The 13,539-nt window shown below is 40.1% G+C and overlaps 2 protein-coding genes across 3 annotated transcripts in view; one reads left to right on the forward strand and one right to left on the reverse strand.

Annotated features, from left to right (window-relative positions):
• Window positions 1–13,539, forward strand: part of afap1l2 (actin filament associated protein 1-like 2) — a 41,146-nt gene that overhangs the window by 22,965 nt on the left and 4,642 nt on the right. The window contains exons 5-12 of one of the 2 annotated variants that reach the window (XM_044337913.1): window positions 8,406–8,517; window positions 9,663–9,746; window positions 10,235–10,446; window positions 11,578–11,757; window positions 11,871–11,957; window positions 12,107–12,191; window positions 12,316–12,420; window positions 12,895–13,106. In XM_044337913.1, the coding sequence (XP_044193848.1) occupies window positions 8,406–8,517; window positions 9,663–9,746; window positions 10,235–10,446; window positions 11,578–11,757; window positions 11,871–11,957; window positions 12,107–12,191; window positions 12,316–12,420; window positions 12,895–13,106 (1,077 nt within the window). The remainder of the gene's footprint in view (window positions 1–8,405; window positions 8,518–9,662; window positions 9,747–10,234; window positions 10,447–11,577; window positions 11,758–11,870; window positions 11,958–12,106; window positions 12,192–12,315; window positions 12,421–12,894; window positions 13,107–13,539) is intronic. The other variant, XM_044337914.1, reaches the window with a different exon arrangement.
• On the reverse strand, window positions 14–7,485 carry LOC122971323 (kelch repeat and BTB domain-containing protein 13). Its single transcript, XM_044337920.1, has one exon. It carries the CDS (start codon window positions 2,393–2,395, stop codon window positions 878–880), a length of 1,518 nt encoding a protein of 505 aa, XP_044193855.1. The 5' UTR covers window positions 2,396–7,485; the 3' UTR covers window positions 14–877.

Consider the following 13,539-nt stretch of genomic DNA (forward strand, 5'->3'; position numbering starts at 1 on the left):
TCCCCGAGTATGGATTAACACGTGAAATGATTTGGCATAAAATACTCCATTTTTTGAGCATCTGCCATGGATGTGGGACCGGTAATAGCATTGTTGACCTCAGTAGGACTGCTGAACTTGCCAAAGTACATGGGAAAATTCAGTGGAAATCATGATGTTGAACTATCTGCAAAAGGAGTCCAAAGACAAATTCCAACAGTGAACATAATTGACAGTGTTTTGGTCTTTTGTTACAGTAAGGATAATACCATCACATAGCACATCAAGTATGCAAAATAGAGTACAATGGATTAATATCACATGTTACCAGTCCATTCTCACTCCATTGGTTTTTAATATCCTGAAAAAATGCAGTCTGTGGCCATACAAGCCAAACACATTTCCCACAACTCTCAAAATCACAAGCTAGAGGCTATGTGAAATGTATTCTCCCACAGAAACAGGTATTTAATCACTCATCAACAAACCTGGTGAAGTGAGGGTTTCAAGAGTGAGTGAGAGAGCTGTGGTGTGTTTTATGTTGACTGACTGGGAGGTTAGTGGCTCCTGAATTGGCCCAGTGTGACTTCAGGAAAAACTGGGGAATGAGAGGTTTAAAACATCCCGTCAGTGCCTTTGAACTTTACACACACTCACACATGCACAGTGGCCTCCCCTAATATAAACTACAGTAGCATCTGTTGCTAATCAGGACAAATGCTTAGTGTCAGCACATGTACGAGTGTGTGTGCATGTGAAAGTGAATGCTTTAAAATGAAGACCATTTCTATTAGAATCTCCAGAATCATGTAGCGTCAGTGTTTTGTTTTTTTTTAATTCTTAGACTTATATTCCAGTTTAGAAACCCTAAAAAACATATTGTTTTTCAGTTGTTATTTCACAGTTGTGGTGTAGCTGTCATGAATTCCTCAGATGTGTCTGGCAAAGGCATTTCTTCTTCCTTCCCTTCTGCACCCAACCGTGGTGAAACTGGTCCTGTCTTGGGAAGCCTGAGTAAACACGTCCACAGTGAACCACTCGTTGGAAATCCCTTCATCTGCCTGCGGGGCTTCCATTCATCTCCGCTGATGGTGTATTCAAGAGTTAACATGTATTTGACTGTGAACACAGAATCCCCCCTTATCATTGCAGTGAACAGCGCCCCCTTGCTGTTTATGTAGTGTCCGGGCATGGCTGTCCACTGGCCTGTTGTAATATTGTAGGAGTCCATTAGACAACGTAGGAAATCGTCGCAAGGCCCGTTGCGCATCACATATAAATTGTCCCTGTGGGCCACCATACAGTGGCCATAACTTTGAGGTCTGATCATGGTGGTGACAAGCTTCCACTCATCTTTCATCGGTATGTATTCATAGATATCTGTAGTATCTGGTGGCTTCCAGAAACAAACAAACATCCGACGTCTTGCAACAGCGCAAGCAGCAGATGCAACCGGTCTTGGTGCGTGTTGTATAAATGTCCACTTTCCCTTCTCAATGTCGTAACTCTCTGCTGAGGAAATTATCCGTTTTTGGACCCCGCCACCAATGGCATAGAGTCGGCCCTCGTGTCCCATCAAGGTGAAGTCACATCTCGGTTGCTGGGGTCCAGGAAGAGTAGTCCAAACCCCTGACTCTGGGTTGTAGCAGAAGCTGCTGTCCACTGTTTCCTTGCCATAACCGTAAACTCCCCCTACAATGTACAACCGATTGTCAAGCACTGCCACTCCAGCCAAGGAGGTGCTACAGAGAGTTGGGAGGTTTGTTAGATGCTTCCATTCTCCCGCTTTTTCATCGAGGTAGCAAACAACCCTGATTGTGCCGTGTAGCAGTTCCATTGAAGGGGAATGAGTACCTATCGCAATACAAGTAGCAGGCGACAATGATTGAGAATATTGGAGCAGGTCTTCAGGGATTGTACTCTCTGCTGCATCCTTCAGATCATCAAAAGCATCACAAAGGAAAAGGGCAGCACTGTGAAAGAGTGTTTGCAACCCAAAGATGGAGGCTGCATGGTAAAGCAAGAGGCAGTTGCTTGTGTCAATAATATCACAGAGATGCTGCTCCAAACATGCGATCTGCAGGAAAGCAGCACATTCAACAGCATCTACAAGCTCATCTGGGTCACTGATAGTGGGACGCTCTCCTCTGCAGACAGTAAGAGCAATAAGGAAACCCCTTGCATGCACTCCTCCTTTCAGGTAAAGCTCGTCCTGCTGGCTTTCTCTCATCCCAGAATGAAAGAGGGCACAGAAGTAGCTGCTGTGCCCCACTAGCAAGTCCCGCTCCACAGTGAACCAGCTCTCCTCCACCCTCACTCTCACCCAGCCCGTCTGGTGCTCTGTTACCTGCAAATCAAGGGTCACATTCTCAGCATGAATATCCTGGTTAGGTCCCAGGCCTTTAGGCACTTCCATGATCTCTTAAACCTGGGTATTTTTTCTTCCTAAAACAGGCTCTCAAATGGCATTGCAGGGACAAGTGTGTGACCTGAGTGTAGTTTAGCCATTTTTTCCCCAGAACTGGACAGTAAATAAAGGTTTGTGAGAGTTCCATTGCGTCCTGTCTGCATGATCTGAAAATAGAGTTGTACTATAGATAGCAGCTGTGCCATTTGTGAGTGTCAGGCCAGGAAAGGGAACGGGTGACATCCACAGTAAGCGGTGCTGTGGCTGCCGGCAACTGGTGATTATCATAACCGCAATATGATTGGCTAGCTTAAGTATTTGTTGAATTATTCATGATTATATTATCTGCCAGCATTACCCGCAAGTTTAATCCAATCAGGATTTACTTGATTATTTCACTTTCATGCACTTTTTGTTTTTCCTTATTCATAGTTATATATTAAAAGTTGGTTACTTGCAAACATTTATGCATACAAATGGAGGGAAAAACAAAATCTGAAACCAAAACTATGAAGGGTGGAGGTCAAATTGTTCCCAAGTAGGCGAAATAATGGAAAAATAAATACAGTATGTGCAAAATCTGTCATGTGATTTTTTTGTTTTTTTTCTTTTTCTCGCTCCTACCATGGAATAAAGCTGACGTTCACTGGCTTTTTTCCATTTTCATTCATGCTACTTCAGAATAGTTTTCATTTTAATTAAGTGTTCCTAACCAAAAATCTAATATGTTACAAGGAGTGGAGAGATAGCAAAGGTCCAGAGAGTTCTCCTGAATTGAGCCTTCCAAATCTGAGCTGCGCTGATTATTTTTATCACTACCTTCTCCTCTTCTCTGAGCTCCCACCACGCTCTCAGATACACTGTGTGTGTGTATGTGTGTGTGTGTTTTCACTGCGCCGGATTCTTGGCATGGGAACCAGGGATTTTCCATGTTCCTCTGACTGTTCATTTTTTGGGCTCTTTTTCCCACTCTTTACTCAAAGCCCCTCCACCTCACCCCTATCCCTCCCTCGCCGCCCCCTCTCCTTGCTTTGTTATTTATGCTCTGACTCCCAGATTCATTCCTTTTGCTCAGTGTTTCTGTGGTGAGGATGTGCATATGTGTCTGCGTGTGAAGTGAAAGGAGGGGACTTAAGTGAAAGCAGAGTGAAAGTCTTCGTTTAGAAAAAAAAAAAAAAAAAAGCTTATATCCAAAGACACACAGACATACACCTGGCATGTTCCCTTCTGTTTTCTGCTTCATGTCAGTCCAGCTGGTCTGTGCAGTGGCTCAACATACTCCTCTTTAGCCTTGGCCAAAACAACAGGCAGATTTAGTTTTTTGGGAGAAATACAGTGGGAGTGAAGGAGAAAAAGAAAGAAGATAGCGATAAGAGTGGGTGGGCGGTCCATGGGGCTGCTGCTGCTGCTCTGGAATGCCTGAGCTCTTTGTTTTAATTAATAACAGATGCTTTAACGGCTGGTTTTTTTTCACTATAGAGCAGTTTGTTGTGTTTGCAAGAGTCGTTTTCTCAAGAATCACTTTTTCTTATTAAGTTCCTGTCAGTTCTTAAGCTTTTGTAGCTGTCTTTCTGTCTTTTGGGGCTGTACAATCTCAAAAGTAATTTCCTTTTAAAGGTCACTCAAATAGATTAAGTATAGTTTCTGGTCACATCAAAACCACAGAAAGACAATATACTGCACTGCAACTTGCACACTAACATCAGTGTTATTGCTTAGCAACAAAATACTGTAAAAAGGGTTTCTGTAATTTGAAAGTTAGTCAGTGACACAAATTTTTATTGGCTTTCCAGATCCAAAGTTTTTGTACATCATTGTGAAACTGGCCTAAATGCATCCTGTTCCTTTATGATTCATGCCATCATCCATCAAGCCAACTCAGGATACTGTTTTCCCCACGATTTATTTGCTGCATTTACGAGACTCATTCATGTCGGTCTCTTATTTTGTTGTGCCAAAAAGTTTATTTTATTGCATTTGAATATCCAAAGGTGATACGTTGTTAACATTTTAGCTGAAACACTTGTAAATTGATAGAGCCAGCACAAATTGTAGAAAGTACACACCTAAATTGAATGCAGTCATTATTAATGTTAATGGTTTCACTGCTTGTTTGTTTGATAAGTCTGTTCTGAGCCAGTAAAACAAGTTTAACAGTTTACAATGTGATTATATCCCTTTTTTTCTATTCTTGTTTTTCCAAGAGAAAACCATGACTCCAATAAAATTCTAACATTTGCATTTGCTGACACTTGCATTATGAAAAATCTTCAACGTCTCCATAATGTATAACTGACGTCAATCTCCTTAAACCACAGTGATAGCATCTCTGTCTCGCTCATTCCTTGAGAGATCCCACACATCCTCCTTTCTGGCATGTGGGCTGATCACACAAACACATCTTCATCACTATGACTGTATAACATGACATGACATGACGCCACTTCACTTATTACGACAGCTTACTGCATCTGCTATGTATTACGGGAAATGAGTTCACAAATGGTGGGAAAACAGCTCATAAGCAGGGGATTCCCTGTTTACTGAGAGCCCACATCACAACTGATGGTGTTGTGATATTTATATAAACAGACAAATATGATTTTTTTCCAGTATTTTGTTGGTCTGTAAATCTGAGCTAAACCAATAACTCTATAATCACTTTACCATGGTATCTGAGGACCCACCACAGATTGGTAACCACCAGCCTCACACATAACAGCATCTTTTTTCTTTTAATTGTATTCATTTCTCCTTTATAGAGAGTAGCTCAGCATTATCAGCCTCTTAAAGTCAATTTGGAAGTCATATTACAAGAAGGCAATAGCTTTTGCTGTATCAAACATCTGATCTCCACCCTTAATTAAACAAACTCTGATCATACAAGATGCTTTAAGATGCTCAACTTTATGAAAGGTCATACTTTTCCATAGAGCCAACCTCCCTTGGGCACGGTTTGCATGATATATGCACCTCCTTTGCTTAAGGGTTATATCTCATATTGCTATGATCTTGTAGAGAATGTGACAGCCTGTTGGGGAAATAAAGTGAAAATGAAGGAATACAGATGGCATGTGCACGTCAGTGGTGGAAGGGGATGTTAGAGTTAAGACATTGCTTATTCTCGTTCAACTGGAAAGGGTTTACAGAGTTCACTTGAGAAAAACTTTGCTTTTAAAAAAAAATATATCAAAGCAAAATCAGACTTGTGCAACATGAATATATGAGCTGTATCCCCACAGGACTTATCCTATATATTTAGCTTGGGTGCTACATTACCAGAATATTTGAAATCCTTTTACAGTAATCTCTTAAATCCAACATGTAAATAGTGTAATATCTTCCTTAATGTTCATCTTTGAAGAAAAATCTTTCTATTTAAGTCTGTCTCCATCAATCTCTTTGCATCAAATATGTAGTTTCTCTGTTTTCGCTTGCACAGAGCACAATACATCATGGTAGATTTTATCTTCATTGGCAGCCAGTGACTTTACAGCTTGTATCTCATCTTGTTTCTAGCATGTACCAAGACAAAACATGTATACAGTGTCTCCCACCATCTGCTATCCACCTTAGATACCTGAGAACTTTAGACTTGTGATCACAGGTCGAGTGTTTTCAAGTGAGGAAATTCCAAACAGTGAGAACATAAGAGTATGAGTCAGAGAGTGGCTATTTAATGTCTGGAAATCTCAACACCTGGCAAGGGAAAAGTTAAATTGTGTAATAAATATTGCAAAACAGGAACAGATACAGTAGGTTGACATTTGTATTAATAAGAGTGTACTGTAGGTGGATTTAAATGAGAGTGATGCATCATTGTTCAGTGGAATACTGTGCAGTTTCACAATTCCAAGGAAACCTGTTTTTGTATACCAAATAACTGTGACCTTCTGCCTGAAACGAATTACGTACTCAATCTTTTTTTCCCCAAAATTCTCCCAAATTCTCAGCAATTGCCAGATGTGTGTAATGTGTGACACCCTAACCCCTTTAACGTTTAAATGAAGACACCAGGGATTGAGTTTAAAGTTAGTGTGTATTCACAGAAATTCCTCAAGATTCTCAACTTTCTCTCTTTGACAAATAAACGATAAAATGAAAGTCCACCAATGACAGACTTTTCCAAAATATATTTTGAATCGTGTAGCTGACTGGCAGACTTTAGTTGAGCATAAAACTAATGGAGGTATTTTGAATGAATTGAGCCAAGCAGCAAGCAGAGAGTTTGGTGCTTTCCAGCAGTATGGGAAGGGGCAGACAGACAGTCTTTACCACACAGGAGACTAAAAGAAAGACAGAAGTGAAGCCAGAGTGCTGATTGATTTCAGGAAAGCCACTGAGCCCACACACACACACACACACAGACACACACACATTTAAATACATGTTCCCCCTTCTCTTTTCCATGCTCACACATACACACACGTACACTCTTCCCTGAAGGCAAACATGTTACTCTCTAGTGCACAGGGTCAGACGAGGATTGGTTACACGAGGAATTCCCTACTTACTTCTAAATGACAGCTGGATTAGCCAAATGTTCAGCCTGGGAGAGGAACACATGTTAGTTATGTGTGTGTGTGTGTCTGTGTAATCCCTTTCTACTGACATCAGTTAGCCTATGTCATATCTGTGTGCACACAAGGGTGGTCTGCATGTTTAGTGTGCACCTGAGTGTGCGTGAATTGCTGTTGTTCTTAACCTGGACATTTTTCTGTTATGAACACACTAGTACTTATTAATTGAGGTATTTCTATATAGGATCAATCCTTTTTCCTTAATTTGTCTTATGAATACACCTGATATAATTGGGATCTGAGGCTATAATGCTTGGCCAATTTTTGACTTTCAGGAAGAATTTCTTTTGACTGATTTTCCTGGTGGACTTTATCTCCTAAGCAGAATCATCTGCATTGTCAGGTCATGCTGTACAGTTTTATGATATTTTATTTATTTATTTATATATTAATCTCACACTCTATACTACATTCCCAAGTGTCATATCTGAAGGTTGGACAACAACAGCTGGAAAAGCTTGAAATTTAAAGGTGCAATATATGACATTCAGCCCCACTAGATGTCAGCAAACAGCTATTTGCTATATAGTGGAGTAATGGCGTCCTGAGCAGAGAACGAAGTCACACTCCCTCTGTGTGTGTTGTTATCCGAACGTCTCTGTTCTTTGTTTTGGAAGCTGGTCATGTTAGTGCATGTGAGTACCTCCCTGTCCTCCCCACATCCGTCTTCAACATGGACACCAGGTCACAAACTTTCTCATTTTACTAAAAACTAAACAGTATACTAAAATATGTTTCTGAAAACATTTGCGGAGAGAAATAGGCAATGCAGTAACAGAATCTTGATCCATATTTGATCAGCACTGCCTAGTTTGACAGTTTGATCTGAGTTTCGTGAACCGTGTGTTCAGTTGCCACTTGCTTTTTCCCCCCCAACTTTATTGAGTAAATGACGCATGCATTTGTTTTGGTCTCAGATGCTGGTGCTCTAGTCGGCCTGAATGTTGTATATTGCACCTTTAAGTGTATAAGGGTTATAGAAGATAGATCAATTTGATCCATTCTCACTGCTTTATTTGAGTCGACTGCTTCTTATTATTCTGAGAAAAAAAACATTTGTTTATTTTTGCCTTGCCAAATCTTTCCTTTGCTTCCATCCCTCAGATCTGATTCACTATTTCTGTCACAAGTCATTTGCTCATTATGGTTTTTTTCAGGAATTTCCATCTAATAATAAAAACAAGTACTTTTTTATTTGCCTCACTAGCCTGTAAAGCCAAGGGGAAATGATAGTTTATCCTTATAAGTATATCCTTATAACACCCAGGTTGGGGGCTGTTATAATGACAATGATTACAATGAATGTCACTGGAATTAAGTTGATGAATAAAATGCTTTGAGATTCACAATATCCCACTCCTCTCTGTCTCTCTTTTCATCTTTTTCTTTTCTACTTCCTCAAAATTTTCCCCATTTTTCTCTCTGTGTCTGTCTGTCAGGGTGTGGTGGGTCGGGAACCATTTCCCTTACCTGCCATTCCAGCTCCAGCCTGTATAGACACTTCGGAGAGCTACTATGAGGAGGCTCAGCCCTATGAGGAGACTGTCAATGGTAAGACCCATGGTTCAATGTCATATTTGTATTTCTCTTATATGTGTTTGATCTTATGAAAATGTTGCAATTTTTATACAGATTAGCATTACTCATGGCAAGAGTGTTAGTGAGACTTAATTTGAGGGTGTTACTTCAAGGCAATACATTTTTTTGCAGCTTACCACTGTGAGTTGATCCCCAGTAAACGTTTTACTTTTTGAAATGTACGATCAATGAAATTTGCTGTTAATATATGTTTTAACTATTTTCCAATCCAAACCCTTGAGTTGTTGGAGTTGTGAACTGATCGGAGTGATCATCTGCTTTGTAGTATCTGTTGTTCTTCAGGAAACATCAGCGTCTGAGCTGTTAACCATTATGGAAACAGGGTGACACAGTAGCGACAGTACTGCCAACAAGAAAATATCTGTTCTTGAGAATGTGGTTTCACATGCTGCAAGACCTAGGGTGTTATTATCATGCACCGTGAGACCACGACCATTGTCTATTACAAGCTTTTCTCTGCTGTTAGGACGCAGTAGCTTGGTTTACATGTTTGGCTGCGGTAAATGAGTCACATGTGAAAGTTTTATGCAATGCTAAAATCTAAAATGCTTAAGGTATTATTTAAGAATTGCCATGTTTATTAATAATCATTATATAATAGCTACTGAGTAAACTCGACTCTGATTGGGCAGAGCGTGCATGTTATTTTCAGACAACTATCTCTGATGGCCCACACTTCATGCATCATTTCTCAATAACCACAAGGTCATGGATGTGCCCTGATGTGACATGGGACAACTTTGTTTTCCTATTGCTGAAAATGTTACGTATATAGGTCGATGTAAAAAAAAGAAAAGAAAAAAAAAGCAAAATAAGTTGGTGAGTAAGTGATTGCTGTTGTGTAATGCAGTGTCTTTACTTTTTTGAATATATTATGTTTTCTACATTTTCAAACAACTTTTCTAAATGCATTTCCCCCCACAATTTTCCTCCAATCTTGCTATTTTCTTCTTCTTCTTCTTCTTCTTCTTCTTCTCCTTCTTCTTCTTCTTCTTCTTCTTCTTCTTCTTCTTCTTCTTCTTCTTCTTCTTCTTCTTCTTCTTCTTCTTCTTCTTTTTCTTCTCCTCCTCCTCTCCGTTTTCTCTGATGTTGTGTAGATCTGGACTGTTTTGGCCTCCTCTCAGGGCCCTGGATGCGAGTGCAGAGCTCTGACAGTGTGGTGTATGCCGTTATCACCAGGGGTAGCTACCTCTTTGTCACAGGACCTGTGTGTGTTTGCATGTCTTGGTCTTTGCCCTTGTTTGAGGCATAAGCCATAATGTGCATGGGCCAATCAGCATGCCCTCCAGTCCTCATTGTCCAGCATGAGCAGCATCCTGCATGTGAAGGAACAACTTCAAGTCAAGACTTGACAAGAGCCATGAGTCCATCTTATCAATTTTCTCATTTAATTATTTTCCCTTTCATCATAATCTTTTTCCTGTCAACATTTTCCATCATTGCTTTATCAGCTGATTTGCAGTCTGACTGCCGCAAGGAAATCCTCCATTCCATTGAAGAAAGTCATCAAGGTCAAGAGTTCAGGCGCTGACATCCTTCATCCCACAGTGCAATCTAAACTCAGTCATCTTTTTTATCTTTGCTACTCATGCCTTTACGTGTTTCTCCCCTTGTGACTGTTTTTGTTCTTTCAGTTATGGCATTAGTGTGTCTGATTTCTGTTTTTCAGATGACGGAGAGGCAGTTAGCAGTTCCTATGAGTCCTATGATGAGGAGGAAGTGACTAGAGGAAAGTCACCGTCAGCGCAGCACCAGTGGCCATCGGCGGAGGCATCCATCGAGCTCATGAAGGATGCTCGGATCTGTGCCTTCCTGTGGAGGAAGAAGTGGCTTGGCCAGTGGGCTAAGCAGCTGTGTGTCATCAAAGACCATCGCCTGCTGGTAAAATCAGAATTGAATCCCCAGTGAGGCTTTGTGTACAATAATTATGGTTATGAGCAAAGAGGGTTTTATAAAGGTCAGGGTTTGTTTATATTCTCTTTGTATTTATGACAACTCATTGTAACTCAACATGGAAAAAGATAAAGTTAGAATGAAAATATATTTAAAGCTCCATGTTAAGCTGTCACAAGCAGTTCTTGTTTTGCCTCTTATTTTTAGGATGGAAAAATACCAATCCGTACACAAACATAGTAATAGTACAATCTATTTCCTCGTGGGCTGAGAATGATGAAAAATCCCCAGCAGACCCTTTCACTTTGAATGATTAAAGCAGAGAAGGAACAGGTGTAACTGCAAGAATGCAGCATGTTATTAATTACTTCCTGCTTTTTTTCTGCTGTGAAAACAATTCGTTCTGGATAGACGTCACAGTTTAAAATGTCTCAAACAAGGAAGGAAATACAATGGATTGCTTCACCATTGTCAACAGTCTTTCAATAACCAATAATAAAACTTCTTACACTACACTACAATATTACCAGTAACTGGTGACTCACTGGTTTAAGATGTGGTCCATGACTAGACTTATCGCTTGGTGAAAACAAAGACAAAATATAAATCAATAAATCTTTTTCTGTCATTTATTAGAAGTACTTTTGTGTGATTGACAAATACTTTTTATGTGAGAACATAATGTTCATAAGAAAGTCATGTTGTGCAGAGTTGTACATCATCCTACAAAAGCACATGAGGGTCATGTTAGAATCACTTGACTTGTGATTCACAAGTCTGCTGTCTGTCTTTTGTACTAAATCATAACAGGATTATGAGTCCTTTAAAAAAAACTTTTAAAAATGTAGACAAACATATTATGAAATAAACATAATAATGATAACACATATTAGAATGGAAGCATTTTTAGCGGCTAACCTCAAACTAAACACCAGACATTTGAGTGACAAACATTTGCCTTTCGCTAACTGTCAGAATTCATTCTAAAGATGCTTTACAATACCACAAATATACCAAACACGCTTTTTAGTTGAAATACATATAAAACAGTTTCGCTGTTGCCTACTGTCAGCCCGTACAACCACAAATTTAAGTCAGTGTTATCTCTGCTTCTCTCAGTGCTATAAGAGCTCCAAGGAGCAGACGCCCCTGCTAGATGTGAGCCTGCTGGGCTGCAGCGTGGTCTACAAGGAGAAGCAACTGAAGAGAAAGGAGCACAAGCTGAAGATCGTTCCAGCTGGAGGGGAGGCCATTGTACTGGGCCTACAGAGCAAGGAGCAGACCGAGCAATGGCTGAAGGTGACAAATATCACAGAGATATGCTTTTAAACAAATCCTGCAATTTTGATAGTGATTTCATTTTTCAATTTATGAATATGATGACATTAATTATGTCTCTTCTTGCTTTTTAGGTGATCCAGGAGATCAGTCCTAAGCCAGCTGAAAACTATGACCACCAGCACTCTGGCTCTGACTCTCCCAGGCTCATTTGTACTAAGGTACACTTATTTCAAACATTTATCTATAGGATTCATCCCAGGTGATCAGACATGTCTGAAAGAGACCTGAGAACCAGAAGTAGTGTTGTTTTTTTCTACTGGTGTCCTAAGTAGCTACCTAAATGACTAAAATTTAAACATCCTTGCAGGGGGACCTGAGTGAGAGATACTCGGTGGCTTCAGAAAGCGGGAGCAGCACTGACAGCCACGCCGAAACTCCTGAAAACAAAGATGGTGAGTCATTCCTTAACTTTTTAGTTTTCAGTTTTCACACAGGCTTGTGTCTCGGTCAATTTCCTCTTAGTCTTTGGTGTTGACATGTCTGAGTAATTCTTTCCTTTTCTTATCTCCTCCACAGTGAAGAAAAAATGCAGTGGAGGTTTGAAGTTTAGCAACCTCATGAACATTGGCAAGAAAAAACCCTCCGCATTGGAGAGCTCAGAGAAATGTGTCGACACCTCAGGTGAGCACAGATCTATATGTCAGGCCAAATTGTAAAATCGCAAAGCATGTCAGCTGCAGTTACTATCCTGTGACATAGTCCTCTTCCTGCTCTGTAGCTCTTGGTGGATTTTATTTGTACAAGCAAGTGAGGTCTAGTGAAAGTCTACGTTATATGTGCGTTCTTGTTATTTGCTAGACTAAACATGAGAGTGTTTCTCATATGTTGCATTCTGATTTTAAAACACAATTTTAAACTCTTAGTACTTTATACGATGTGGAGAACAATTTAATGGTATATTTGAGCATTTTCAGCCACCAAGACGGCACCACAACAATATGTTAATGTGATTTAAACTATAAGAATCAATAGATTTGTGTCATTACACACAACTAGACAACCATGGGTGAGGTGTTATTGGCAAAGGAACTTCAAAGCATTCATGTACAATCAGCTAGCAGGAAAGAAACCAGACACCTTTTCCTCGTCTGTCAGGCTACCTCAATGTGCTGGTGAACAGCCAGTGGCGAACCTGCTGGTGTCTTATCAAGAATGGCCAGCTGTGGTTTTACCAGGACAAGGGCAAGTACAAAGTGAGCCAGCCAGCTGTGACCCTAGGGGGCTGCAATGTTTTGCCCGACCCCAGCCCTGAGCACCTGTACTCCTTCAGGATCGACATGGACGGGACACAGCTGGCGACCCTAGAGGTAGGTAGACCTTTTCTGCTACTTCAAACTACTAAATGTTAGAGCTGAATTCAACTGTTTCACTGAGCTGTGAGTGTGTGAAAACCGGATAAAAATGACAAGAAGTTGTTTAGTGGTGCGAATGTTTTTCCAACTGCTGCGGAATAAATGGTTTGGTGTACAATGATTTGACACGTCAACCAAAGTGAGGTGTGTCATTTAGTTAAAGGTGTCAAAGTTGGTGTCTTGAGATGTTGTTTGGTTACAAGCTAGACTGTTCACCAAAAGTGCCATTCTTCAAACTCATTGCACTACCTTTTATACTTTTGTGTACTTGTGTGTATTTATATAATTCCTTTACTTATGTTTCTGAAACTTTCTTAATATACTTGCTAAGTATATATTTAGGAATAGTTATATTTTAGTAGTTAAGTCTGTTTAAATCATTTATTCT

The sequence above is a fragment of the Thunnus albacares genome, chromosome 20 (genome assembly GCF_914725855.1).
Source record: "Thunnus albacares chromosome 20, fThuAlb1.1, whole genome shotgun sequence".
Classification (NCBI taxonomy): Eukaryota; Metazoa; Chordata; class Actinopteri; order Scombriformes; family Scombridae; genus Thunnus; species Thunnus albacares.